A 25748-nucleotide genomic window follows, 5' to 3' on the forward strand; every position below is an offset into this window, starting at 1 on the left:
TCTTTATAAGAGCCTTTTAATGTAAGAAAACTCAATGGATCAGCTAAATGTTATGCAAACAAGGCACATTATATAGAACTTCACATCATTTTAGGTTTTACGACTTCAGTAAAAAGTATCCTTTGATTATTGGTTCACAACTTCTGCCACTTTTCAGCTGTCTATCCCTTCTCTGGTCCTATGCTACAAATACAGTCTTACAACTCTAAAAGGCACTTAGGTGAGTATTCCTAGCGCTGTATGCCCTTTTAAATATTTGCTTTAGCTTACTGTTAATAAAGAATATCATGCTGAACCACCAGACCGATGTGGTCATAAGAATCACAGAAAGACATTTACAGTTGAATATATTCCTCAACAAAACATAAAAAAAATTATGTACCCACAAGTACTGATAATATAACAGAAACATATAAATGCATATATTTCTTGGTTAAGACTTTCATATTTTATACAGAAAACATGATTACATTTACAGTGAATTATTTTGGAAATATACAAACATGTATAAGACTTTTAATCTGACTGTTCCATCATGTAGAAACAGATGGAGCTAATCTTGTTTAAAATTCACAGTAATTCACAGTTCTTTGGTAAAGATGAGATTTCACATGAAGATAACCCAAAGAACACAAAGGAACTCATTTCCACTGAGATGTCTAGCAGAAAATCTATTTTATGAGTCTTAGATGTTAGATTCATCCCAGTACTAAAACGGTTCATTATTGCATGTTTTTAAAAGGTAAAATATGAAATGGTGAGTCTTTGAATAAGCCTACACTCAGCAAAAGGAGGCAGTGTCCTACTGCACGCGGCGGCAGTAGTAGCCAAGGACTTTGCATTTTTCACACAGGTGCTGTGGATGTTCTTTGCTCTGGTCTGACACGTCCAAACCGTCCGGTTTCTCCAGAGGTCTCTGAAAGCAAGAAATCAATGCACTAAAGAGGGTCACAGATATAACTGTTTGGTTCGTTGCTTTTGGTCATGTTACGACCAGAAACGTCAATGTAATTTGTGGGGATTTTATGTGATGGACCAAAACAAAGCAAAGAAAATTATGAAGCAAAAGGAAACCTTTACAAGTAAGAATCAGAAAAGTGTGACTTTTATTTACCACCTCCGTGTACTGTTATTCAATTCAATTAAAAAATACTTTATTAATCCCAAAGGGAAATTAAATGTTGTTATAGCTCATATTATGAAGGTTTCCTTAAAGAACCGTTGTAGATGCTGATGGCTGTGGCCAGGAAGGATCTCCTGTAGCGCTCCGTCTTACAGAAGATCTGAAGAAGCCTCTGACTGAAGACACTCTGTTGTTGTAGGACAGTCTCATGAAGAGGATGCTCAGGGTTCTCCATAATGTTCTTCATTTTATGAAGAATCCGTCTTTCCACAATGATCTCCAGAGGTTCCAGAGGAGTCCCCAGAACAGAGCCAGCCTTTTTTATCAGCTTGTTGAGCTTTTTTAAGTCCCTGGTTCTGATGCTGCTTATACCCATTTAAAAAAAAGAAAATCCAGGGCAACAAATTCCAAGTCCAACTGTGTAATATAAACCCAGTATAAACCAGCTGTTTCTGTGAAGCCCTCAGAGGTTTGTTAGAAACCATTAGTGGAAAAACAAAAGCATCATGAAGACCAGGGACACTACAGGCTGGTCAGGGAGAAAAGTGGAAGTTAAAGTTGTGGAGAAGTTTAAAGCAGTCAGGTTATAAAGCTTTGAATATCTCACAGAGCACTGTTCAACCCATCATCTGTGAATGGAACGAGCATTGCATAACTGGAAACTTACCAAAACATGGCCTTACAATTAAACATGCAGGTTGGAAGATGAGAGCACTGAGAGAATGAGCAAAACTAACCATGGCAACTCTGGAGGAGCTGCAGAGTTCCTCAGCTCAAGTGGGAAAATCTGTCAACAGGAAAACGGTCTTTTATTTCCCAAATTTGGCCTTTAGGAAGTGTGGCATATAGAAAATAATGAAAAGTTTCCTTTGTAGTATGCAACAAGTCATTTGGGGGTTACAGCAGATGATGAATAGCTTGGTTTAGGTGAGAACAAAATCAACTTTTTAACCAACATGTGGTATCTGTAGTGGAAACAACCCTGCTTATCATCTGAACACACCACCCCACTGTGAAACATGGTAGTGGCAGCATAATGGTTTGAAAGCAATGCTTCAGCATAGACGGCCGGTCAGAGTTGATGGGAAGTAGGATGGAGCTTGTAGTCTAATACTGTTACAGGCTGCAGCAGTTGGATACTGGAACAGAGGTTCACCTTTCAGCAGGACAACACCCCTAAGCATAAAGGCAGAGCTAGAATGGAATGGATTGGATCAAGTGTGGCCAAGTCAAAGTCCAAACCTAAATCCAATTAAGAATCTGTGGAAATATTTAAAAACTAATGTTCACAGATGTTCTTAAGCTATTTAGCAAAGAAGAGTGGGCAAAGATTCCAGTCAGACATATCCTGAAAGACAGCTGTAATTGCAGCAAAAGGTGGTGCAACAAAGTATGATCTTGGGATTTGAATACAAATCTATGCTAGACATATCAGATTATTACTTCTGAACTCTTAGGAATCCAGGTATCCTTTTCGTACTACTTCACAATTATGTGATATGTTATGTTGGTCTATCACATAAAATACTGAAATGTGTGGTTATGTCATGACAATGTAAAAACACTTTAAATAATATTAATATATTCTTTAAAGTGTTTTAAAGAATATATTATATAAATATATAATGTGTAGGTTGAAGCCGTGCTTATCATGTTTCAGGCTTTAGTTATCAGTTGGCATATTTCTATATTATGGGTTAACGTTCCATTTTAATCAATTGCTGATTTGCTGATTATGCATTTTTATTCTGTTGTCCAAGTAAATGTTTTGGATCCAGAGATTAAATGAGGAGAAAACAAATGCAGTTAAGAAGAAGTTCATTATAATAATATGGTAATATGGATGATTGTGCTTGAAAACTTCCAAATGTTTCACATAAATGTTTTATCAGGGAAATAGTTAAAGGAAAATGTTTAGAAATACTCTAAATATTGTTCCTCAAATTATTTTTAAGTCATCAAGTGCATGGAACTTCTCTTGTTTCAAAAGCCAAGGATAAAAGCATTTTCCAGCTACTGTATGGTTGTTCTGTAGTTATGCAAAATTTGAAGAACTAATGGAATGTACAGCTCCCTCCTAGAAGTGGGAAGAGTAGCCAAAAAATTGTTCTCAAGTCTTAGTTAAGTAGAAGTAAAGAGTAATTATCCCAAAAATGAGTAAAAACGTATTAGGTAACAAGGTACTGAGTACTTCTAATACTGTTTAAAACTGTTTAGTACCGTTTAATTTCATTTATGAATATGATGTAATCATATGGATAAAAAAAATATGCAGGTTTTGGTACTCAGAATAGCAAAATAAATAAAAAAAGAGTAAAAATTAGTCACATCAAATTTGGGCAGAAGAAACACACATTTCCAAACCTCTATTTTCCACAACAGAAAACATTTGAAACCAATACTTACAGTAGTAGTGATTTATAACAGGATGAGCAGATAGAAAAAGTAAATGTAACTGAGTTGAGTTACTACCCACCTCTACCCCTCCAGATTTATTGGCACCCATTGTAGAGGTGTAGAAAAAGTAAAAGAAATTCAACTTTTATTAAAGTAGGATAACTTTAGCTGAAAATATGATGTTCCCTCTGCAAATTTCTTTTTACATCCCTTACCATTTTCATCACTTTGAGTGGGGTCAAGACAAAGTTGGGTGCTCATCTAGCCTTGTATATCACAGTGCAACTTCAACTTTTACTTATTATTTATCTGACTGTAGTTGTAGCTAAGGTTAGGCAAAAAGCTATACTTCTGAAGATCAACACAAATCTGTCTTATTTGGAAAAAGATATGGGTCTGTGTGATATTTATTCCTGAGGTAGATGGGAAGTCAAACTAATTAAATGTTTTGAGAGACTCAGATCAGTTTAAAAAAGGATGGTATAAATTGAATTTAAATAAACTTCAGTTACATTTGTTTCATGTGAATTATTAGGGCTGGCTGTAATTATGGTACTGGTGATTTTTGTTAAAAAGTTCTTTATTTTTTATTTAGCCATTATTTATACAGGTTGTCTCATTCTATTGTAATATTATGCTACTGTAGGATGCAAGGTAGCACAGTTCCTCCAACAGTCCAAAAAAATGATTGTTTAATTTACTGGTCGCTCCCTAAATTTTCCTAAGGTCTGAGTGCATGGGTGCATGGTTTTTTGTCCCATGTGTCTCTGCGTTGCCCTGTTGACTGTCGACCTGTCCAGGGTGTACCCCGCTTCTCACCCAGTGGTCGCTGGAAACAGGCAATTCTAACTCCACAAAACGAATTTGAAAGAAGTTTAAACTCAACTGACTGAGATTACTGATACTCTCAGTTCAGATGTACTATTTTACCTGCTTGTGTGGGTAAACGTTGATGTGGCACTTGATACACTCCTGTCCCATGTTGGCCCAGGAGTTGCCGCTCATCCACTTCCTCTTGCATTTAGGGCATTTATATTCCCCGAAGCACCTCTTCTTTCCTTGATACGGGGTCAGGCCTTCACCTTTGGGTCGCGCCTGAAAACCATTAGATTTGTTAAGTACCTCATTGTTAAATAAAGATGTAAAAATGTAGCTTGAACAGAAATTTGATACCAAACATCTTAAGAGGAGGAGTAAACTTTGTCCAGGTACATAAGTAAACAAAATAAGGTTTCATCTTGTGACTTTCCTTTTGAAAGAATAGTATTAAAACATATTCAATAAATATAGGATTTAAATATCTTACAAAATAAATACAGATAAGCAGAACGAGGTACATATAGCACTTAATGTGTTTATTATCCTACTATATGTCAAAACAAGTTACAGTGATTTGATCTGGGACTTTTTTTGAACTGAACTTGAATATGACAAAAGTTTTCACCAAACCTTAAGAAAACCATATTTCCTTCCCATAACAACCACAAACCTGAATATTATGAGATTTTATACGATAGACCAAATGGAAAACATCTGTGATTATTTGTATTATTTAGTTCTAAAGTCTTGCCATGTATTCTATTTGTATTTATATCTGGACTTTGACTATGCCATTCTTAAAACATGAATGTTTGATCTTTAAGGCTTGGTAGCTCTGGCTGTCTGTTTAGTTTCGTCCTGCTAGAAAATAAACCACCCTAACTTCAGGTCATCTCAAATCATTTGCATTGTCTAACAAGTTTGCTTCCAGCATTGCTTCCCTGTCCCTGAGGAAGAAAACCATCCCCACAGCATGATGCTGCCACCACGTTTCATGTGTGTTCATTAATGTTCTCTAACAAACCGCTGAGTCCCTCACAGAAAAGCTGTTTACTGGAATATGCACAGGCAGACTCTAGTTACAAATTAGGTGATTTCTGAAGGTATTTGGTTGGATTTATTTATGTGTATCAGAGTAAAGAGGGATGGATAACAGATGCGTGCCACATGTTTTAGATTTTTATTTGTAAAAAACTTTCAAGATCAGATTTCTCTTCAACTTCACATTTGTGCGCTACTTTTTGTTGGTTTATCACAATAAGTCCTAATAAAAAACAACATGGAACTTTTGCAACGCACTGAATCTCACCAACACTTTCTTTACTGAGCTTTAGTGAGGTCACGCTGAGAGACGTAACCTTTAACAGCTTTGCAAACATTTTAGCTTTTGCCTTTTTTCCACCTTCCACTGAAGACTGAAGGACCTGTTTGGTTTCTTTGGATCAGAGCCAATTCAAAGCTCTGTGTGACTGCAACGAGAAGCCAAAGCTGCCCTGTTGGTGGTCAAGAGAGTCAAGTTTTGTCTTTTGAATAAGATGATTATTTGAGGTTTCTCAATACAAGTAAAAGAGAAACACTCTGTTTTGATGTCTGATTAAACCTCATAGTGCTGAGCGATCCACAGATTACACAATGGGATCTTATAGTACAGACGGATGTAAAGGTATAGAAGCCTTTTCCCAGAAATGTTAGTTCACATTGTTGTAATTTATTTGTTAGAAGAAAATCAAGAGTTTAAGCTTCCCCTTTATAAATAACCCTTCTGCCTCCAGCTGTGGTCCCAGGGGACTGTAAATGGGACCACAGCCTACAGGGGGGAGGCAAAAGGAGGGGCCCCTATGCCATATGACAAATACCATAGGGTCTAGGTCATCCTTCCCAGCTGGACTTAGTCCTCCAATCAGAATGCAAATGTCTGAAGAGGGAGGAAATATAACCCAGATGAACTCTACACGTTTTGAACATGACAAAATCCTAAACTGAGCCACAAAAAGACCTCTTCAAGAATGCTTTGAATTAAGAACATAAGACTGAATCTGCATTGCATCAAAACAGTATTTTCACAGCACAAAGCAACCCCCCCCACCAACACATCACATTTATTTCATTTTATTTCATATTATTTCAGTCATTTCCAGGACAACATCTGCTTAACTAAACACATCAGGCAAGTCCATGACAGCCAGGGCCTCGGCGAAGCCTTTTCAGGCTTGCATTTGCATCATTCAGCCACCGTGAGGCACTTTGGGAGAGGGTCACATTTGACGGCGGATCACTCTTGCTAAGGCGTCTGCGAGGACCATCTTCCTGAGGGAGGAAACAGCTTTCAAACAGTCCAGAGTTTCCACTGGTCCCATCAAAGATGTCACTCACACTTTTGACCTGGCACTGAGTGGAGACACTTCAGGAATACAGGAAAAGTTGAGTGAAGGCAGGGTTTTTGTGTTTTTTTTTATTTTTATGTATTTGTTACAAAAAATAAATGCAGGCTCAGGCATCAAACGTATCGACTCAATCGTACAATGTCTTTCAAAGTATTCATACATCCAAAACGTTTTCACAGTTTGTCTCACCACAACCACAAACTTTAATGTATTTGTTTGGGATTTTATGTGCCAGATTAATACAAAGTAGCACATGGTGGTAAAAAAAACCAAAACAATTGCTTCAGAAGTCACCTAAAAAGTAATATTTGGAAAGTTAATCTATAGTTATTTTTACATTAAGAATGCACTTTGGCCATAGATTCTTGTTCTACTATACCTGTTGAATACAGCCAGGGACATCCACTGTTTAAAAGAAGAATTGCAGTGAATACCATGCACCTGAATTTCTGAGCTTCCATACTGAGGGACAATAAAGGATATTTGTATTCTATTCACCTCATGCAAAAAAGTCTAACATCCACAGAGACATTCTTCGTGTCTGAATGATCTCAGGACTGCTGTTGCACAAAGGTATACGCAAGGCTTTGGAGTAGGGCTGCAGCTAACGATTATTTTGATAATCGATTAATATGAGGATTATTTTTTCAATTAATTGATTAAGAATTGGATAGCAAAATATGTTTAATAGGAGATTTTACACTACATTTTAACTAGGTGAATCTAAAACTATGTCATTTAAGGAGTTCTGGATGGGGCATATTTACTGACAAAGTTTTTCATCTTAAATGCAAAATGCATATATTTTTTGTGCAGGTTTGGCCTGATTTCTTTCTCTAAGTGGGTTGTTGGGTTGAGCAAATGGCATGTTTTAGAGTCTGTATACTCCCAGAACGATTATTCGATTACTAAATTAACTGACAATTATTTCAATATTCAATTAATTTGATTAATCGATTATTAACTGTGCAAACTAAACACAGAGGCCCTACTTTGGAGGTTTCAAAACACTTGAGACTGGGTTAGAAGTTCACCTTCCAGCAGCACAACACACTACACATTCAGAGAGGTACAATGGAAGGGTTTACATCATCATGTGTTTTAATGGCAGTGGCACTGTCAAAGTCCAGACTTTGGGTGTTTGAGCAGGACCACTGTGCAAACAGGAATATAGAAGCTGCATGATGACTAAAAACAGAGAAACTTAAAGGGTTGCCACAAGGAGAATATGACATAGAAACAGGTGAGCATAACAGAAGAAATCAGCATTGAGACAGAGATATCAGGGAGCCTAAATACTGAGGATGTGTCATTAGTGACATTGAAACCAGAGCATAATCAAGGGAATGCTAAAAATCTAAGAAAGAATGCTGAGCAGGGAAATGTAGGAAGATAACGAATACATTAGGATCTAAACTAATACACAAAAGATCTACAAATCAAAAGGGGAAAAGCCTAAAACAAACATTAAAGTATTAAAAATTTCAAAGAGAACAGTGCAGAAGAAATAACAAGAAAACTTAACAGAGGAATGAACTGAATGGTGGCGAAATCTAAAATAACAATAATAAACAAGCCAAAAATGATCCGAATACAAACCAGAACAAACAACTGTGGATCATGACATAAATATAATTAAGCATCTGATGAAATAATTGAAGATTGGAGTTCACAGATGCCCCTCCAGCTAATCTGACTGAACCTTAGCTGTTTGGCAAAGAAGAAGGGGAAACAATTTCAGTCTATAAATGTGCAAAGCTGATAGACATACCCTAAATGTCTTGCATTTATAATTAAAGCAAAATGTCCTTATGCAAATAACTGACTTAATTTCTATATATACAAAAATAAGAGCAGTTGTTTTCATTCCACTTCACAGTCAAGCACTACTTGTGTTGATCTATCAAATAAAATAACCAATTCAATACATAGAATTTGTGGTTATAATGTGACAAATTGTTGAAATGTTTAAGTGGTGTGAATACTTTTGCAATGCACTGAAACATGTGCAGCTTAATCATTTGCAGGACTTGAATCATAAACAAAATGCATATATGTTTAGCTAATGAATAAGAGTAAATATTAAGTACTTCATCCTTCTGGAGGAGACATGATTTTCTGATCTGGTTTGCAAATTTGATAGTTGGTCCAAATATTAACCACAAATATGTTAACATGGTAGGAGAATCAGCTGAAGGTAATGGCTTGATAAGAAATCCCAAGAGCTCTGCAAAGCTGCCAAAACTCCAAGTACAACTACTCCCAAAGCAAATTCCACCTGTTTGAAGATTTATGTAGCGAGAAACTAAAACAGTTTTGTTCAAGACAAATTTATATCATATTTATTTTGTGGATTACAGCATTTCCCATCTGTCATTGATCATATTTGGAGCCTTAAAGTAATAGCACACATCAGTGATATGAAGGGATTTTAAAGCTGGAGCAGGTAAGACTGGATGAGATCTGTCTATACTGGTGAGAGAGGCCCAGGAGGTGGCTGCCATCATCTGGAAACCATCAGGACAAACAATGGACCAGTCCAATGGACCAGTTCCCCCACCTTCTTCTCTAGGTCATTCACTCTCATGCTCCCATGAGGTGTTCAACCTGGTTAGCACAAACCCATTGGATGCTATGCAGTCAATTACTCAACACTAACAAAACCTTGAATGCTCACTCTCTCACTCTTACTGAGTTTAATTGGTATCAGACCCCCACAGTATCATGCCAAAACCCAGCTGTTACCAAAGCAAAGCTCCACATTAATGCCTGGACTGAAATCCGCAGCAGCAAGTCTCTGTTTTGGACTCCTAATCCAAGTTAAATAACTAAGTTTCAACAGCTTTAAGCAAAAAGTAGATGAAGCTATTCTTCAGTTTTTGAAACATTTTCAAACTGTACATAAATAACTTTGCACACCTTTTCTATAAAGAGTCTATAACAGTCTTAACACAGTACATTAAGGTAATACTGCTGACCAAACTGGTTACTACTGCCTGTTCCTCTGATTATGGATTTGACTTTAATTTCATAGTTCACTATTTTATTGTTTATTTTATTGTTTCTTATTTTAATTTTTCTGTTTTGCTTTTCAATTCATGTTTCTATCATGTATATAGTCTAAATATTTCCTTGTTCGTTTGCTTAATTGTTTTGTTAAATTCTACTGTAACAAAACAATTTCCCTCCTGGGAATAATGAAGCCACTGGCTACTAGGATGGACATTGACCTTTCTACCGCACAAGGTGAGCAGGATGGTAAAGGTGATTGAAAACATCTCCATAGCTCACTGTCAATAAGAGCTACTTTAGGGTCCCCAAGTCTCCATAAATACCATTTCTGTCCCACCATCACAAATATAAATGCGTTCAAGTCGGCTACACTATACTGACTTGACCTGGAACCATGTGCTTTGGTCAGATGAAACTAAAATTTAGCAATTTTGCAGCAAACATTGTGGATGGGTCTGCCACAACATAGAGGATGAACATTTATTTTATATATGATGGAGAGTCAGTGATGTAGTGGGTCTTTTTCTCCTCCAAAGGCTCAATGGATGAGGATAATGATACAAAACATATTATCACTGAGTAAATGCACTCAAACCCAAGGCTGAATTTAAAGGGACACGGCATGGCACGGCGCGTGGCATGGCGGTAGAGTGTGTGACCCATGTATTGAGGCCTCGGTTCTTGACATAGCCATCCCGGGTACGAGGCCTGACCCCGAAGACCTGTGATGTAAGTCTTTCCCCTCTCTCCACCCCTATCTGCCTATTTTGGAAAAATAACAAAAATAAAGGCTACTAGTGCTGCACAAAATAGTAAAAATGTTGAATTAAAAAAATACTGAGAATATATTACTTGCAACTAAAAGTTAAAAGTAAGGTATTTTCACACTTTTACCAATAAGATCAATAAATATGAAGGCAGCTGTAACTGTATAACCTCTAACACTCTATTGAGGCAATTAACATTGGCTAATTAAATTGGCTAATAATTAGAACTTCAAATGGAAATAATTTTCTGGTGAAAATCAATGAAATAAAACAAATTGTTTTTGCAGTTTTTGGTCACATGAAATATATATTTGGTTTTTAAGTTCTCTGAAGTATTTAGCAGTCACTGTGCTGTTAAGAAACAGCAAAACTACTCCCTCATGAAGGAATTAGCTGGGTTCTGAATGCCTTTAATATGGATTTAAATGTAGACACAGCTTGTCTTTTACAAGAAAATTATGTCAAATTAACTCTTTCTCTGCAAACTTACACATTTCAATTCCTGACTGGATTAGTGCACAAAATGTCTTTCACCCAGCTGATTCCCACACACACACAGTCTCACACATTATATTTCTCAGCATCTATTTCTCCCACATCTGGGCTTTTACTGAGATTTTGCTGCCAATATGTACTGTGCTCAGTCTGAAGTCAGACTAAGCTTCAAGTTGATGACATATACAGCTGTAAACCAGCATTATGTTTCACAAAGAGTGAATGGCAGGGGCAGGTGGGCTGGAAGACAAAGAAGACTTGAGATAGAAACATGAGCATTTAAAGGTCAAAAGGTTTAGTGACAAAAGTATTTCAGTTAAATTTCTGTTCCATTTTGTTGTTCACCCATACAATTTACACAAAATATAGTCTAAGACAACAACAACCAGGGAAGTGACATCACAAATGCTCCTTAAAGATAGAAACATTGTGTATCAATAATTTTTTTCCGATTTCTTATTCTCAGTGCCAAATTTTGACTTCATTATTTTGAATTTTAAACCCCTTAAATTCCAGTTTGAGCAATTAAAGTTTTTTCTAAATAAATAAACAAGAAGTTCATATTTTTCCCATCTCAACATTGCCATAGAAACATTATTTATCTGCATTTTGTATCAAATGTGTGTTTGTTTGATTATTTTGGATGTCCGTAACTTCAAATCAAATCAAATTTATCGATATGCCACATTTAAAGATTACTGCTGAAAGCCGAAGTGCTCCACACCAATCAACAAATCAAACAATAGTTTAAAGTTAAAAATAATTAAAAAACATGACAAGACAAAATAAAACCATAGGTCAACCCTCATACTGTATTAAAAGCCAATGAGTAAAAAAGGATGATTATGCTTTAACTGAAAATAGATCTGAGTGTCCTCTGCATATGAATGAAAAGAGATGTTAAATTTTCTAAAAATGGAACCTAAGGGGAGCATGTAAATGGAAAATCAAATGGCTCCAAGAATTGATCCTTGGGGGACTCCAGATGTGAGGGGAGCTGAGGGGAAAACAGATTCTCCGAGGCTTAAGGAGAAACTTCTGCTGGACAAACAAGACCTAAACTCGTCCAGTGCAGCGCTTTTGATACCACATAGGTCTAGCCAGGAGATCAAAATATTGTGGTCAACTGTGTCAAAGGCAGCTGTCCGATCTAAAAGCAGGAAAACATCTGAATCTGTAGCTAATAAAAGATAATTAAAACATTTTAAAAGTGCAGTTTCAGAATGGTTCAGTATGCTACAGCTGAATAAAACCAACCTTTTAAAATTTTAAATAATATGAATCAAGGTTTGGTTTCTTTAGCAACGGTTGCACAACTGTATGTTTAAAACAGAATGGAACAACACCTGAAATGAGACGGCAGTTAAAAATCTCAAAAATATCAGACCCAACAAATTTAAACATTTTCTTTAAAAAATGAACTAGGGAAAGATTATTTGGATGAGAACATGTCCACATGTTGGTAATTATTTTCTCCAGCTGGTTAAAACACACAGGCTGAAAGACAGAACTTGTGATGGAGGTGGTGGTTCATGTGAATGCTGAGGGATCAGTGATCTGAGGTTTTGAGTCTCATTAATAAAAAACTGCTGGAACCTTTCACAGGTTTCAAAGGAGTTCTCAAGGCATGCACATAGAGGGGTATTCGGAACAGAGTTGATGGTGGAAAAAAGAACCTGAGGATTGTGGGAATTATTCACAATAACGGCAAAAAACAAAATTGGTGCGATTTATGAAAGGGAGTCTATATCTATCCGACATTCCAGGGCTTTTGCTATCTCACTTGTAATCCTCAGCAGATGTTGGAGCCAAAAAACAACAACAGACAGCATACAGTGAACAAATAAGGCAGCTATCATTAGGAAAAAGCAATTAAGAAACAAAACAAAAGAAATCAGTGAGTGTTGCATTAGATTCTAAGGATGCAAGCTCGCTTGACAGTTAATTGCATTTGAACAACATACAGTTTCAGGTCCAACATGCTGTAAAATATCTAAAAATCAGCCAAAACAAACTAAAAAACTCCCAAACTGTACAAATACTCATTCATTTAAAAACACCAACAGATCCTGTGTTGAAGTGTACGGTGGTGCAGTTGGGATCACTGTTGCCTTGCAGCAAGAAGCTTTTGAGTTCAAATCCCTGTGCCTTCCCAGGGTCATTCTCCATCTGCATGTTCTCCCTGTGTATGCCTGGAATCTTTCTGCATACTCCAGCTTCCTCCCACAGTCCAAAAACATAGCTGTTAGGTTATTTGGTCCCTCTAAATTGCCCTTAAGTATGAATGTGTGTGTGTCATGGTTGTTTGTCAGTGTCTCTGTGTTGCCCTATAATAGACATGTGACATGTCTAGGGTGTACCCTGCCTCTTGCCAGTTCCCACTGGAGATAGGCACCAGTCCCCCTATGACCCCGCAAGGATAAGCAGGCATAGATCATGGACTGTAAAATTACATTTAATAAAACTCCTGTGAAGTAACTCTTAGCAGACAGTATTTTTGATGTTTTGTGAACTCTGATGTCAAAAAGGAAGAATTCTGATTGGCTAATCCAAGTCTGCTTTTAATTCACTGGCTGGAAAACATGGTGCAGTTACAAAAGTTATCAAAATTGCAAGACCAAAGCAGACTTTAACAGTCAATCTGGCAAGTCACTTTAAAGTATGAGTGGTAATTTTATGTTTAAAATTCAGACTCTGAACGCAGATATTTACGGTCCATGCAAATATTTAACTTTTTAATATCTCCACAAACAAATGCCTTGGTAAGTTGAAACCAAAATGCATCAGAATAACCAGAGTCTGACAACAAAAAAGAAATCATCACTGTGAAACCTGAGTCAGCACTCACACTGCTTGCTATAGAGACTAAATATGTTGGTAAACTGATGTGTTTCATGTTTTTAAGCCTCATGCACATTGTTTAGGTTGGAAAATAATCCCTTATTTTTATCCTTGACATTGCTTTGTGGGTAATAAATAATAAATGATTAGTGATTGTAAAATGGTTGATGATGGAGCCAGTGAGGATTTCCCCTCTGTTTCCAATTTCCAAAGCTAAACATTTATGTCCTGAGAGAGGTAGAGACATGGAGAAACTGAGTTAGTTATTTTAAACAGAACTAAGCACATTTATTGTATTTTTGAGGGATCTAGTTGAAGAACAGAAAATAGCAACTTTAATCAGGACTATTCTTCTCCCTCTTTGCTATTTTATCAGGATTTTATCTGATACAGCGACACATTGTAGTGTAATATTGTGAAGTAGAAGGATAATAAAACAGATGTTACATTTCTTATTACTAAAATATGAAAAATGTGAGATGCATTTGTATTCCCTTTACCCCAAAATAATCCAGTGTAACCAAGTATTTATTTGTTGGGTGGCAAGGAGTAAGCCAGAGTTGAAATAAAGCCATAGGAGGTCTCATTTGCCAGCAGCCATGTAGGGGACAGAGCAAACCAGTTGAAGAATGTGCTCTGGTCATACAACTCCAAGTTTAAACATTTTAGCTAATATGCCAAATGCTATAGATAAAGGAATACCAACACTGAAAATCATCCTGAACACACCAACAGCACTGTAAAACAAGGTGGTGGCAGCATCATGCTGTAGAGATGCTTTTCATCAGCAGAAATGATGGGAAATGGATGGATGATGTAGTAGAATAGTCAAGATTAAAATCCAAATTTAGAATCTAGAGCAAGACTTGAAAATCAATGTTCGCAGAAACTCTCCATCCAATCTGATTTCAGCTTGAGCTATTCTGCAAAGAACAATGGGCAAAAATTACGTCTTTAGATCTTCAAAGCTGGTAGACACATACCCCTAAAGACTTGCAGTTGAACTGAAAGGTGTTCTACAAAAAGCACACTAGGCTTTTTATTTGCAAAATGATTTTTAAAACTATGTATTGCTTTTATTCACTGTAGTTTTCGTTACCCACAAGCCTTAAATCCATACTGTTTCGTATACTAAACACTATTGCCTTGCAGCAAGAAGATCCTGGGTTCAAATCCTGGCCTCGGGTCTTTATGCATGTTCTTCCCATGCATGCATGGAATCTCTCCAGGTACTCCGGCTTCCTACCAGGGTCCAAAACATGCATGTTAATTGGTCTCTCTAAATTGCCCTTAGGTATGAGTGTATGTGCATGGTTGTCTGTCCTGGGTGTCTGTGTTGTGCTATATGGACTGGTGACTTGTCCATGGTGTACCCTTCCTCTCCCCCAACGACCGCTGGAGATAGGCACCAGCCACAATGGATGGACTGAAAGACTTTTTCCCATGTCTTCATTGTGGCTATACTCAGGCACAATTGTATGTTTGCATTAAAGGGCAAGGAAAAACCAAATGAACCCAATTTGTTAAATGTGCAGTTTCAGCAAACATGTATATTTCAGTTTAAATTATAATGATTTTCAGTCAGTCAGTCAGTTTTCAGGGCTGCACGGTGGCGCAGTTGGTAGCACTGTTGCTTTGCAGTAAGAAGGTCATGGGTTCAATTCCTGGCCTGGGGTCTTTCTATATGGAGTTTGCATGTTCTCACTGGGTACTCTGGCTTCCTCCCACAGTCCAAAGACATGCCTGTTAGGTTAATCTAAATTGCCCTTAGGTGTGTGTGTGGTTGTTTGTGTGTTGCCCTGTGATGAACTGGTGACCTGTCCAGGGTGTACCCTGCCTCTTGCCCATAGACTGCTGGAGATAGGCACCAGCTCCCCCACAACCCACTATGGAATAAGTGGTAGAAACTGACTGATTCTCAATTAAAGATTAGAAATAAGAGGAAAACATAGCTCACTCATGGGAGAAGTCATGACAAATCCCTGGAAATAATTTTTTATCATTTAATAATAAATCAGAAGTAACAAAGTTTGAATATTTACGGCATCTTTTGGCAAATATGTCCCTAATATTATGTTACTGCTTTTGTAAAACTGCTAGAGAGTCAGAATTAGTAAAATTTTTTTGCAGTGAGTTGCACACTATTACATCGTGGGCAACAACCAAAACTGGCTGTAGACCAAGCACTTTGAGTTTTCTGTATAATTTTACCTGTAGATACCACGCTGAGCCTGAAAGCAAGTTATAACCCAAAATATCTCTGTTTGCTTTCAAAGACCAAAAATAAATCCAGGAATTCCTTTTACAATTAACAAAAGTTTCCCTGTCCAGAGCGATTATCCAGGCAGGCTCTTCCCTCCATTCAAACATGATTAAACTATAACTGTAGAGACATACACCCTCTTCCTGCACTACCCGCTGTTTCCAAAAACATGCGGTGGATGTAGCAGTCTCTAGGCAGCTCCTCTCTGCGGTTTGCGAATGTCATGTTTAATGGTTGCTTCTCGGCGCAGGCAGAGAGACGGAGATGACCAGCCAAAAGAGCTGTGCGAACAATACGGCCTGACTTCCTGACCTTTGGTTCCACAGAAACAATGCTCTACTTATTTATTCCAAGCCCTTCCCACCCTACACCCATTTACTGTCAGCACTCTGACTTTTCTCTATTATCTTACTGAACTAGAACTACTTTATTGGGAAATGATAATTAAAACATAATGACTTTAGATAATAGTTGATCGTATTTGGAAGATAAATATTAACTCAACAAACTTTTTTTAAATTGCAAATTAAACTTTAAAAATGTTTTTGCATCCTGCCACATCAAGAGTCCTCAAAATGAATGATTTCAGCTGTCTCTAGCTTAAAATATCTCAGATTCCAGCCAACAAGAACAAAAAGCATATTGTTCATTAGTTATAGACCCAGTTTATTGAGACTTTAACTGAAGAGCCCTTCTGTCGTGACTATAACGCCACAATCATCTCCTTTGATGTGAATTATTTAACAACACATAACAAAAAATCTGACATCATCTTTCTAAAGGAGAACTCAACCAAAGAGCACAGGAATGGTTTCCAGATTTTGCACAGTTCAAAATATGTATGTAAGGAAGACATATTTTGGCATATTTACCTCTTCCTGAAGCAAATAACACAACTCTTCAGTTAGGTCCTAATTACCTCTGATTTCTCTCATGGTTTTAAGTACAGGAGAATCCAACCCAAATGCATTTACTGGTACTTTTACTTTTTCTGCTTAACCTGAGGTACCATATATGACTTCACTAAGAAGCAGACAGTTCCACCCAGAGAAAGGCTTTTAGAGGTCATGTACTCATATCTTTCTTTTCTCATCTGAGTAACAGTTTTTGATTCTTGATCACTGTAACTCCAGTACAAACCAGTTCCAGCTGCTAAATGTCTGAGCCTGATTGATGCAAACAGGACGTTATTTTATGCAAATAAAAACCGGCCTTTGAACATTTACATTGCCATGAAAAAGTATTTCCTCCCTTTCAGGATTCTTTTGTTTTTGCTCTTTTGTGTCAGATTTAAATGTTTCAAATTATCAAAGATATTTTAATATCAGACAAAGATAGCCTGAATAAATAGAAACTGGGGTTTTTAAATGATGATTTCATTTATTAAGGTAAAAAAGTTATCCAAATCTTACCTGGGCATATATTAAAACGTAAATACCCATAAACCTATCAACTTGTTGGGCGGCAATGACGGCATAATTGCGTTAACAGATAATCAATCTTTTACATCGCTGTGGAAGGATTTTGTCTTTCTCTTCTTTCCAGAATTGCTTTAATTCTGCCACATTGAAGAGTTTTCGAGGATAAATGGTATATTTAAGGTCATGCAACAGCATTCCAGTTAGATTTAGGTCTAAAGTTTGACTAGGCCCCTCACAAGCCTTCATTTTGTTTATCAACCAGAGGGGGTCTTACAGGTGTGATTTGGTTAATTCTCCTGCTGTATACCTAGGGTCGCTTGAGCTAAGCGGGCATTCTCCTTCAGGATTTTTTAGTACAGAGCACGGTCATGGTTTAATCAATTACCCAAAGTTGACCAGGTCAAAATACAACATTCATCTGAAACATTGTGATCTCTCATTGATGATACTGATATCTTTGGTTAGTCTTCCATAACAAGGAGCATTATTTAAGACTCTTATTCAGAGCCCTCCCAAAACTGAGTATTTAAGAAACTGAAGCGATTGCAGAGGGTCAAGGCAGCAGTGGCGAAGTAAAAAAACAGCCCTAAATGTTCATCATAGAGTGCTGGATTATCTGTGGCTTAAATCAGACCTCTTTAAAGCTTAAAATACTTAAAAGAAAGGGCTACAAAATGACACAGTGCCAGATACTAAAGAACTGAACCAAAGCCATTAGGGTCAGCATTTAGATTGATCAACATTGCCTTGCAACGGTATTCATACCTCTTGAACTTTTTCACATTTTGGCACGTTACAATCATGAGCAAAGATTAATTTCCAAATCTCACTACAGATTCTCAGTTATGTCTGGACTTTGACTGGACCATTCAAACTAGTGAATATGCTTTGCTCTAACTTCAGGGTTCTCAAACTGTGGTACAAGTACCCCTGGTGGTACTCAAGCTCACCCCAGCTATGCAGCAGGACAATGATGTGAAACACACCACCAAGTCCACCTCCAGTCCAATAGGTCTAGACCAGGGGTCAGCAACCTTTACAATCTGAAGAGCCATTTTTGTCCTTAGTCCAGCTAAATAAAACTTGTTCCACAAATGTTACATGACCTTTTGCAGAAAGACAACTTCTGATTTTTGATAAATATCCATTATAGGAAATTTGTTTTAATATGTAAAGAACCACAATTTTATTTCTATGTTTTGCTTTTAAAATAAAGAAAAACATAAAATGTTTTCAAAGAGGATGGATATATTTTCTTCTATGGGATGTTGATATTTGTGGAAAATGATGTAAAAAAAGAAGCACATAGTTTCCAACCTAATGACACGAGAAGCAGATCTAAAAAAATATTATTAATTATTTAATGTCACTCTGTCATGAAAATTCAATGCAATTATCTCATGAAAAAAAAATAAAAGCAGCTAAAACCTGCATTTATTAAGTTATTAAGAGTCATTGTAGAAAGTTCAAAAAGCCATTTGCACCCCGAAGCTGCAGGTTGCAGACCCCTGGTCTAGACTCAGAACCAAATGAGATCCTGTGGCATGATTAAACAAATAAAACAGTTCTGCCGCTCTTAGAAGATCTGCATCAGACAATGATTCTTTCATAATATTAACTAACCATGCCGGCGTGTAGAAATGTTTTCTTGATGTAACAGACAAGGAAAAATATTTCCTGCTCTTTTGAAAATATTATCTCCACCTTCCATCTAATTGTTTCCATTACATCTTACAAATGTCAGGGACTTCCCTCAGAACATGATCAATGAGGAACCACAGCTGCACATAAAGCTAGGGTAACATTTCTTTCATGTTTAGAATGGAGACCGAGCTTAGTTCCACAGACCAACCTATCATCTTTCATTAAGGCTGCCTCGCAGATCCAATCTGGCATCTGCTGCTCATTACCCGCCTGCCTTGGACCATCTAACTCAAGAATGTGCTGAAGAAACAATTTTACACTGAAAGAAATTATGTAAACATTATATTCTTACATCAGAGTACTGAATTAAAATTCAATAGAATAAAAGCTGGGGCAAAGACCTACAAATGAAAGGAAGCAGGAGAATTTAATCTTAGACTCTTTTATAACTATAATCAAATTGGTCACTTAATCCTTCTGATCTATTTTTCTGCAGTTTCGGCACTTCCTATGTTCTACAAAGAGCTTTAAAATATTTGACAAGCAGTTCAAATGGCCCACACAACTTCCCAAGCTGTTTCACGTTAGGCTGTTGCAGATCTGCTCCTCGCTGATGTGCAGCATCACAGATGTGCTCACCTGAGGGCAGTCTTTGATGTAGTGTCCTTTGTTGAAGCATAGGTGGCACAAGTAGTTGGGCGGTGGCCTTTTGCTGGGTCTGTGCGTCTCGGGGCACAGGGAGAGATCTGAGAAATGGTCCGCCAGAGAGTTCAGACCGTCAACGATGTTACTGAACGATCCATGCGGGGATGAGCCTTTGTAGAAACTTTTAGTCAAAGCCTATAAGAATAATAATAATAAAAAAAAACATTTTAGACCTTGGTGATAAATCATCATAAACAGTGCTGCAAAGGAGCAACATTGATATAATCTAATTCTGAAGATAAAGCCAATGATTATTATTGATCGAAAAAGTACTTTAAGTTAGTTTTTAAAATTTTAGAAATGAGATAAGAAGATGACATTTATTCATAAAGAGAAAAGGCCTATTTACTTATTGTTATACCCATGGTGCTTAAAGTGGGGAGTTAGTTCCACTGTTAGTACTCACCCTTACTTTAGTGGTACATCATAATAATGTTGCACTGATGACTGTTCTATCACTTCAGTTTAGGTTTTTTATTTTTGCAACTTGAACATTTTTTCTCCTGACTACAACTGTAACAGATAATTAGACAAGATGGGGCGGTGAAAGAAAACACCCCACATCATGATGCTGCCACAGCCGTGTGTAGCAGTGGAGACTGTGTGTTTAGAGTTAGTTTTTCATCACACATAAAGCTGCAGTAGGGAGTTCTGATAAAACCGTGAACTTAGTCTGAAAATTTAAAAAAGCACACCTTACAGGTCCCTCACCCTTGCTCTCTGGTGTCCTACAGCACTCCCTCCACAGCTCCTCCCCCACAGCGGAGCCTGCTTTTCATCATCTGTCTTCTTCTGTTTACCTTTCTTTGTTTCCTGAGCAGGTGCCACTTGAGAAATTGGAAGTTTTTCTATAACGTGACGAGTTTTCTCTGCAATTAGCACAGCTGCAGCACACCGGCAATCTTGAGCTTGAATGACGGTACGTGCTGTGCGGGGGAGGGTTGTGAGCAGCACGTACATGAGCGTGATTGACACCACCAAGACATTCCTCCTGCGGCTCTGATTGTTTGTTTCTGACTGGGAGAGGTGTATTTCTGCAAATGGCAGTAGGACCACCAGAGGAGCTTGATTTTTTTTCACAGATAATCTGTCTCATATGCTAAAGTCAGGACATAGTGACAGTTTCAACAAAATATGTAAAACATACATTTTTACAAAGGTTACCTACTGCAGCTTTAAAGACCCACAGATAGAAGGACCTTTGCAGAAATGTGTTGGGGTGTGTCAGAAAAAAAATGTAATGGAAAAGATTAAAAAACATCAAAAGTGAATTCAATTCTTCTTTAACTTAAGAATGAAGTTTCTAATAATTTTTATAATGTAAAACTGGAAATTATAAGTTAAAATCCAACACAATCAAACTGGATTGCACTGGTAAAAGTAAAGTATTTCTAGAGCATGCTGATGCCACCACAATGTAATCTTTCTGCTTAGCATTCCAATTTCAAGCTCTGAAATGTCACCTTATGAATATAAAATTTAGACACATAATTACCATGCATCTTTAAACCAATCATGCAATGAAGGTTTTTTATATTGTTTCACCAGGTTCCCCAAGACCCTACATGGACAAACGAGGATGGATGGATGGATGGATGGATGGATGGATGGATGGATGGATGGATGGATGGATGGGACGGCGTAATATTTACTGCAGAATTTTGAGAATCACTGCATTATTTATCAGTTCTGCACAGAAGAACTGCTTATTTCCTCAGTTACAAAAACTCATTGTTGTGACTCTGCAATGAAAGAGTATTTTGAATAGTTGTCAGTCCGTCACCCTGATTGATTACCGTTTTGTCCCTGTGACAGTCATCCTAGCAGTTTTTGAATTTCTACAGATATGTACTCTCTGTTGTGTTCACTGTGTGAACCACTAGTGTCCATTTCCTCGTAAGAACAAAATGCCTTTGTCACGCATCACTCCAAATAATCCCAGTGTCCGGACATAATCAGCATCTTTGTCCCTGTGGAGGAGATGGGTGCTATGGCACCATGGGGAAAAAACATGAAGACCAGCCTAGAGATACTGTCTGTTTGCTCTAAAGGCATCATAGACAATGAAATGTGCATTCACTCTGTTATGTTAAATGTCAAACATAGAGTGCTGTGAAAAAAGTGTTTGTCCCTTTAAAGATTTCTTCTTGCTTTTATTTGTAACACCCAAATGTTAATGACCAACTTGCAGTTTTTTTTATTCAGTCACAGTTTTTTTTTTTTTTTTTTTAACCATGATTTAAGGTCTTACCACATCTTTAGATTTAAGTACAGAATTTGACACAGCTCCAAAACCTTTTTTTCAACCATTCAGAGGTTGACTTAAAATCATTGTCCCGCTGAATAAACCGAGTTCTCTTGAGCTCAAGATCACAATCTGGTGACCTGGCATTTTCCTTCAATATTTTCTGGTAGAAAGCAGAATTTTGTTATGATTTGTGGGTGTTTTGGGGTTTTGTTGGTCTTATTTCACAGTTGAAGTTTTGAATCATATTTCTGTTTATTTTTCTGGTCATGTTTTAGTCTTGTTCATGTTTTGTCTAGTTTGGTTTTTGGATCTGGTTATACTTTAGTTTAATGTTTTTCTAGTTACTGTTAGTTTGTTTTCAAGAGTTTGTTTTGCTCCAGTCACATTTTGTTCTCTCCTGTCTGTTAATCAACTTCATTCGGTTCATCTGCACCTAGTTAATCTGTCTTGCTTCACCTGGTTCACACGCCATATATACACACCTGTTCTGTTTATTCCTCGCGGAAACATTTTCTGGATAATGCTCATGTCTAGTTGTCTCAATCATGCTCACGTCTTGTTTTTTGGATCATGCCAAGCCTGTCTTGCCTGCTCATGTATTGTTTTGTTCCTGCCTCTTCTTATGTGTGAGTTTTTTGTTAATTAAAGCCTTTTTCACTTACCGTCATGCTGCCTGCTAGTCTGCATTCCGGGGTCCTCCATTTCACAAGTACTAACAAATTTACTGTTCTATCAGTTGTACAGGTCCCGAAACAGCAAAGCACCCCCAGATCATCACACTGCCACCACCATGTTTGACTGTTAGTACAATGTTCTTTATGTAAAATGCCATGTTAGGTGCACCATGTATAATGTGAGGCACACCTTCCAAAAAGTTCTGAGTCCTTTTGTGACCTCCTAGAGTTACGTTCCTGGAGTAGTGTTAGTAGGCTGCCAATTCCTGGGAAGGTTCACCACTATTCTGTTTTCTCTTTTTGTGGATTATGGCTCTCAGTGTGATTCATTGGAGTCCAAAAGCCTTAGAAATGCATTTCCAACCCTTTCTGATCTGTTTTTGAATTGTTTCACATATAGGCATGATCTGTTGCTTTTTGAGACATTTTAGCCTACTTCATTTATCTGGCAGGTTCTAGTTAAGTTATTTATTGATTGTATAAGTCTGGGAGTAAAAAGGACAATGTGTGGCTAGTCAAATTGACAAACCAAGGGGGTTAATTATAGTTAATTCGTGCTTTAACACATTTGACAAGGTTGGTTTGAATAGCTTTTTTCGCCAATTAAATTAAAGCATAATTTGAAAGCTGCTTTTTGTAATTTACTCATACTGTCTTTGTATAATATTAAAACTTGATTGATTTAAGTGTGACAAAAAAAGTAAAATCAGAAGAAAGCCAAACATAAATGTTTCAGTTTCTATTTTTACATTCTTCATCTTTAGTGTATATTCGTCTGACCATGCAGAGGCCCGCCGGGGTGAGGTCCAAAACCTTGCACACACTGAAACCAGAAGTCTGTACACACTCAGGAACTATGCCAGGATACAAAACATATTCATATAATTCCCACTACACACTGCAAACCAAGAAATGCATGCAGGTGAGATTTACTAAATGGAATTGTTTAATGTAAAGCAATAAGGGTTTATGCAAATAGTTAAACTTTCTTGCAAAGTTTGAATCATTGTGATCGCTTCATGCTGTACCTCAGTGTTCAGATTGAAGAAGTTGCTAAGATAGTTGGAGCTCAGATCAGCCGCGATGCGCTCCGTCCCGTCCTGAGCAGAGGAGTCCGATTCGACCTTAAAGCCGTCGAAAGCGCTGCCAGGAGCGTCGTGTAAGGACATATAAACCCAGCTGAGCAGCTGAGCGGGTTGGTACAAGCCGGTCTCAACTGCAGACATGTCGTCCCTGGAGAAGGGCAGACGCGCCTCTTATTGAAACTGAACCGCCGGGATTCTTCGAGTCATCTCTGTGCTCCGTATTACAGCATGTGAAAACCTTATATGTTCACTTGTAAGGAGACATAAGAGGATTCCCATAAAACGGGATGCACTGTGGAAGCTGAAGGAGCCACAGCCTGAATGCCAGGATTCAGGGTGGCGTCACAGCTGTAGGAGGTCCCACATCTGTGCTTATTATTTCCCTGCCACGCCGCTATAAAAGCTAGGAAACATCAGAAATAGAATAATTTAATCAACTTATATCAAACTATGTCCAACATTGTTTATTTTTTAAATGTAAAACATAGGCTATATGCAAATATATGATTGTTACAGAGTTAAATTAACAATAAACCACCAACCACCTTGTTGGGGCTACTTTTATACTGAAAGAGCTTGTGAATAAAAATAGTCAAAAGACTGCATTGCTCTCTGCAAATCATCGATTACTGGCACAGTGCTGCCATCTAGTGTTCAGGCTGTATAGCGCATCGACGTTTGTGATGAGAACATGCGCTCTTCAAATAAGATTTACTGACTTTCACTGGCTACAATATTGTATTTGACTTTGAAAGTCTTCTTTACGCAAGTCCTTCATACTTTACCTTGCAAAAGCATTCATAACCCTTGAACATTTTCACATTTTTTCACGCTACAATTAAAATTCAGATTTACTTTATTCGAATTGTATGTGATCGAGGTTTACAGTTTTTTGTTTTTTTTTCTTACAAATAAAAACCTGTGTGTGGAGTGCATTGTTTAAGGTCATTGTCCTGTTGGAAGGTGAACCAAAAGCATTCGCACAAAAATCATAACTATTGCCATCAATGTCGAGCTTTGATGCTTTGTGGACAAAGAATTATAGGAGAAGGTTTTAAACTGTAGTCAAATATATAATATGAGTTCTTCATGAATGAGGACTGCTGCTTGTATTCATCAGACACCATATGAACAAACAGAAGGTTAAACAGGACATTCTGTACAATAATAACACTTTTAATAAGAATTAAAATCCCAACCTTTAACTTCAAACATAATTTCAAAAGTTGTCCAAGTGAATGTGAATTGTCTTTATGTTTGAATAAAAACTTCTTTTTTTTTTTTATTGAGATACTTTGCAATCTGTTACCCACCTACTTAGATTTCATTTAGGGTCCTAATCTTTCGTGAAATTGGCTGGTATAGTTAACAGCTTTTTCCCCCTTCTTTATTGCTCTCTTTTGCAATGAGCTACATGGTAGAAAATGCCAAACATAAAGGTTTCTGCAGCTGAGTTTAACACAAATATTACTCCAAGTGTGAAACTAAAGCGGACATCAGAGTGGTGGGATGTGGCAAACCAAAGCATTTCCTGTACACGCTCAACATTTAGGTCAAATAAGTACATTTTTTTTATATATATACTTACACCACCAACATCTCAGTTTAACTCCAGGTTCCAGTAAAAGTTGGCAACCACGGACTTACACCGGATTTATCCAGCAGACAAGCAGGCATTCGTGTCATTGTATAACACTTTTAGAAGAAAAAAAAAATGACCCATCACAATGGAAACTTCTTCCAACACTTAATGCTTTACAGATAAACATTCCAGAGTCACTGCAATCACATTAGGTGGGAATGGAACAATTACAGTTGAGACGTTGTTTACTGCGGAGAGGGTGGTTTCACCCACAGCTATGAGTCACCA

General features: G+C 37.4%; 1 protein-coding gene across 1 annotated transcript; it reads right to left on the reverse strand.

Annotated features, from left to right (window-relative positions):
* Positions 1 to 24218, reverse strand: LOC124874915 (zinc finger CCHC domain-containing protein 24-like). The gene is made up of 4 exons (XM_047376548.1): positions 23822 to 24218; positions 19806 to 20006; positions 4451 to 4615; positions 1 to 916 (listed from the first exon to the last, which is right to left on the reverse strand). The coding sequence occupies exons 1-4, from the start codon at positions 24017 to 24019 to the stop codon at positions 803 to 805; spliced, it is 678 nt and encodes a 225-aa protein (XP_047232504.1). The 5' UTR covers positions 24020 to 24218; the 3' UTR covers positions 1 to 802.
* Positions 24219 to 25748: the final 1530 nt, after the last annotated feature.

This window comes from Girardinichthys multiradiatus, chromosome 10 (assembly GCF_021462225.1).
Source record: "Girardinichthys multiradiatus isolate DD_20200921_A chromosome 10, DD_fGirMul_XY1, whole genome shotgun sequence".
NCBI classification, from domain to species: domain Eukaryota; kingdom Metazoa; phylum Chordata; class Actinopteri; order Cyprinodontiformes; family Goodeidae; genus Girardinichthys; species Girardinichthys multiradiatus.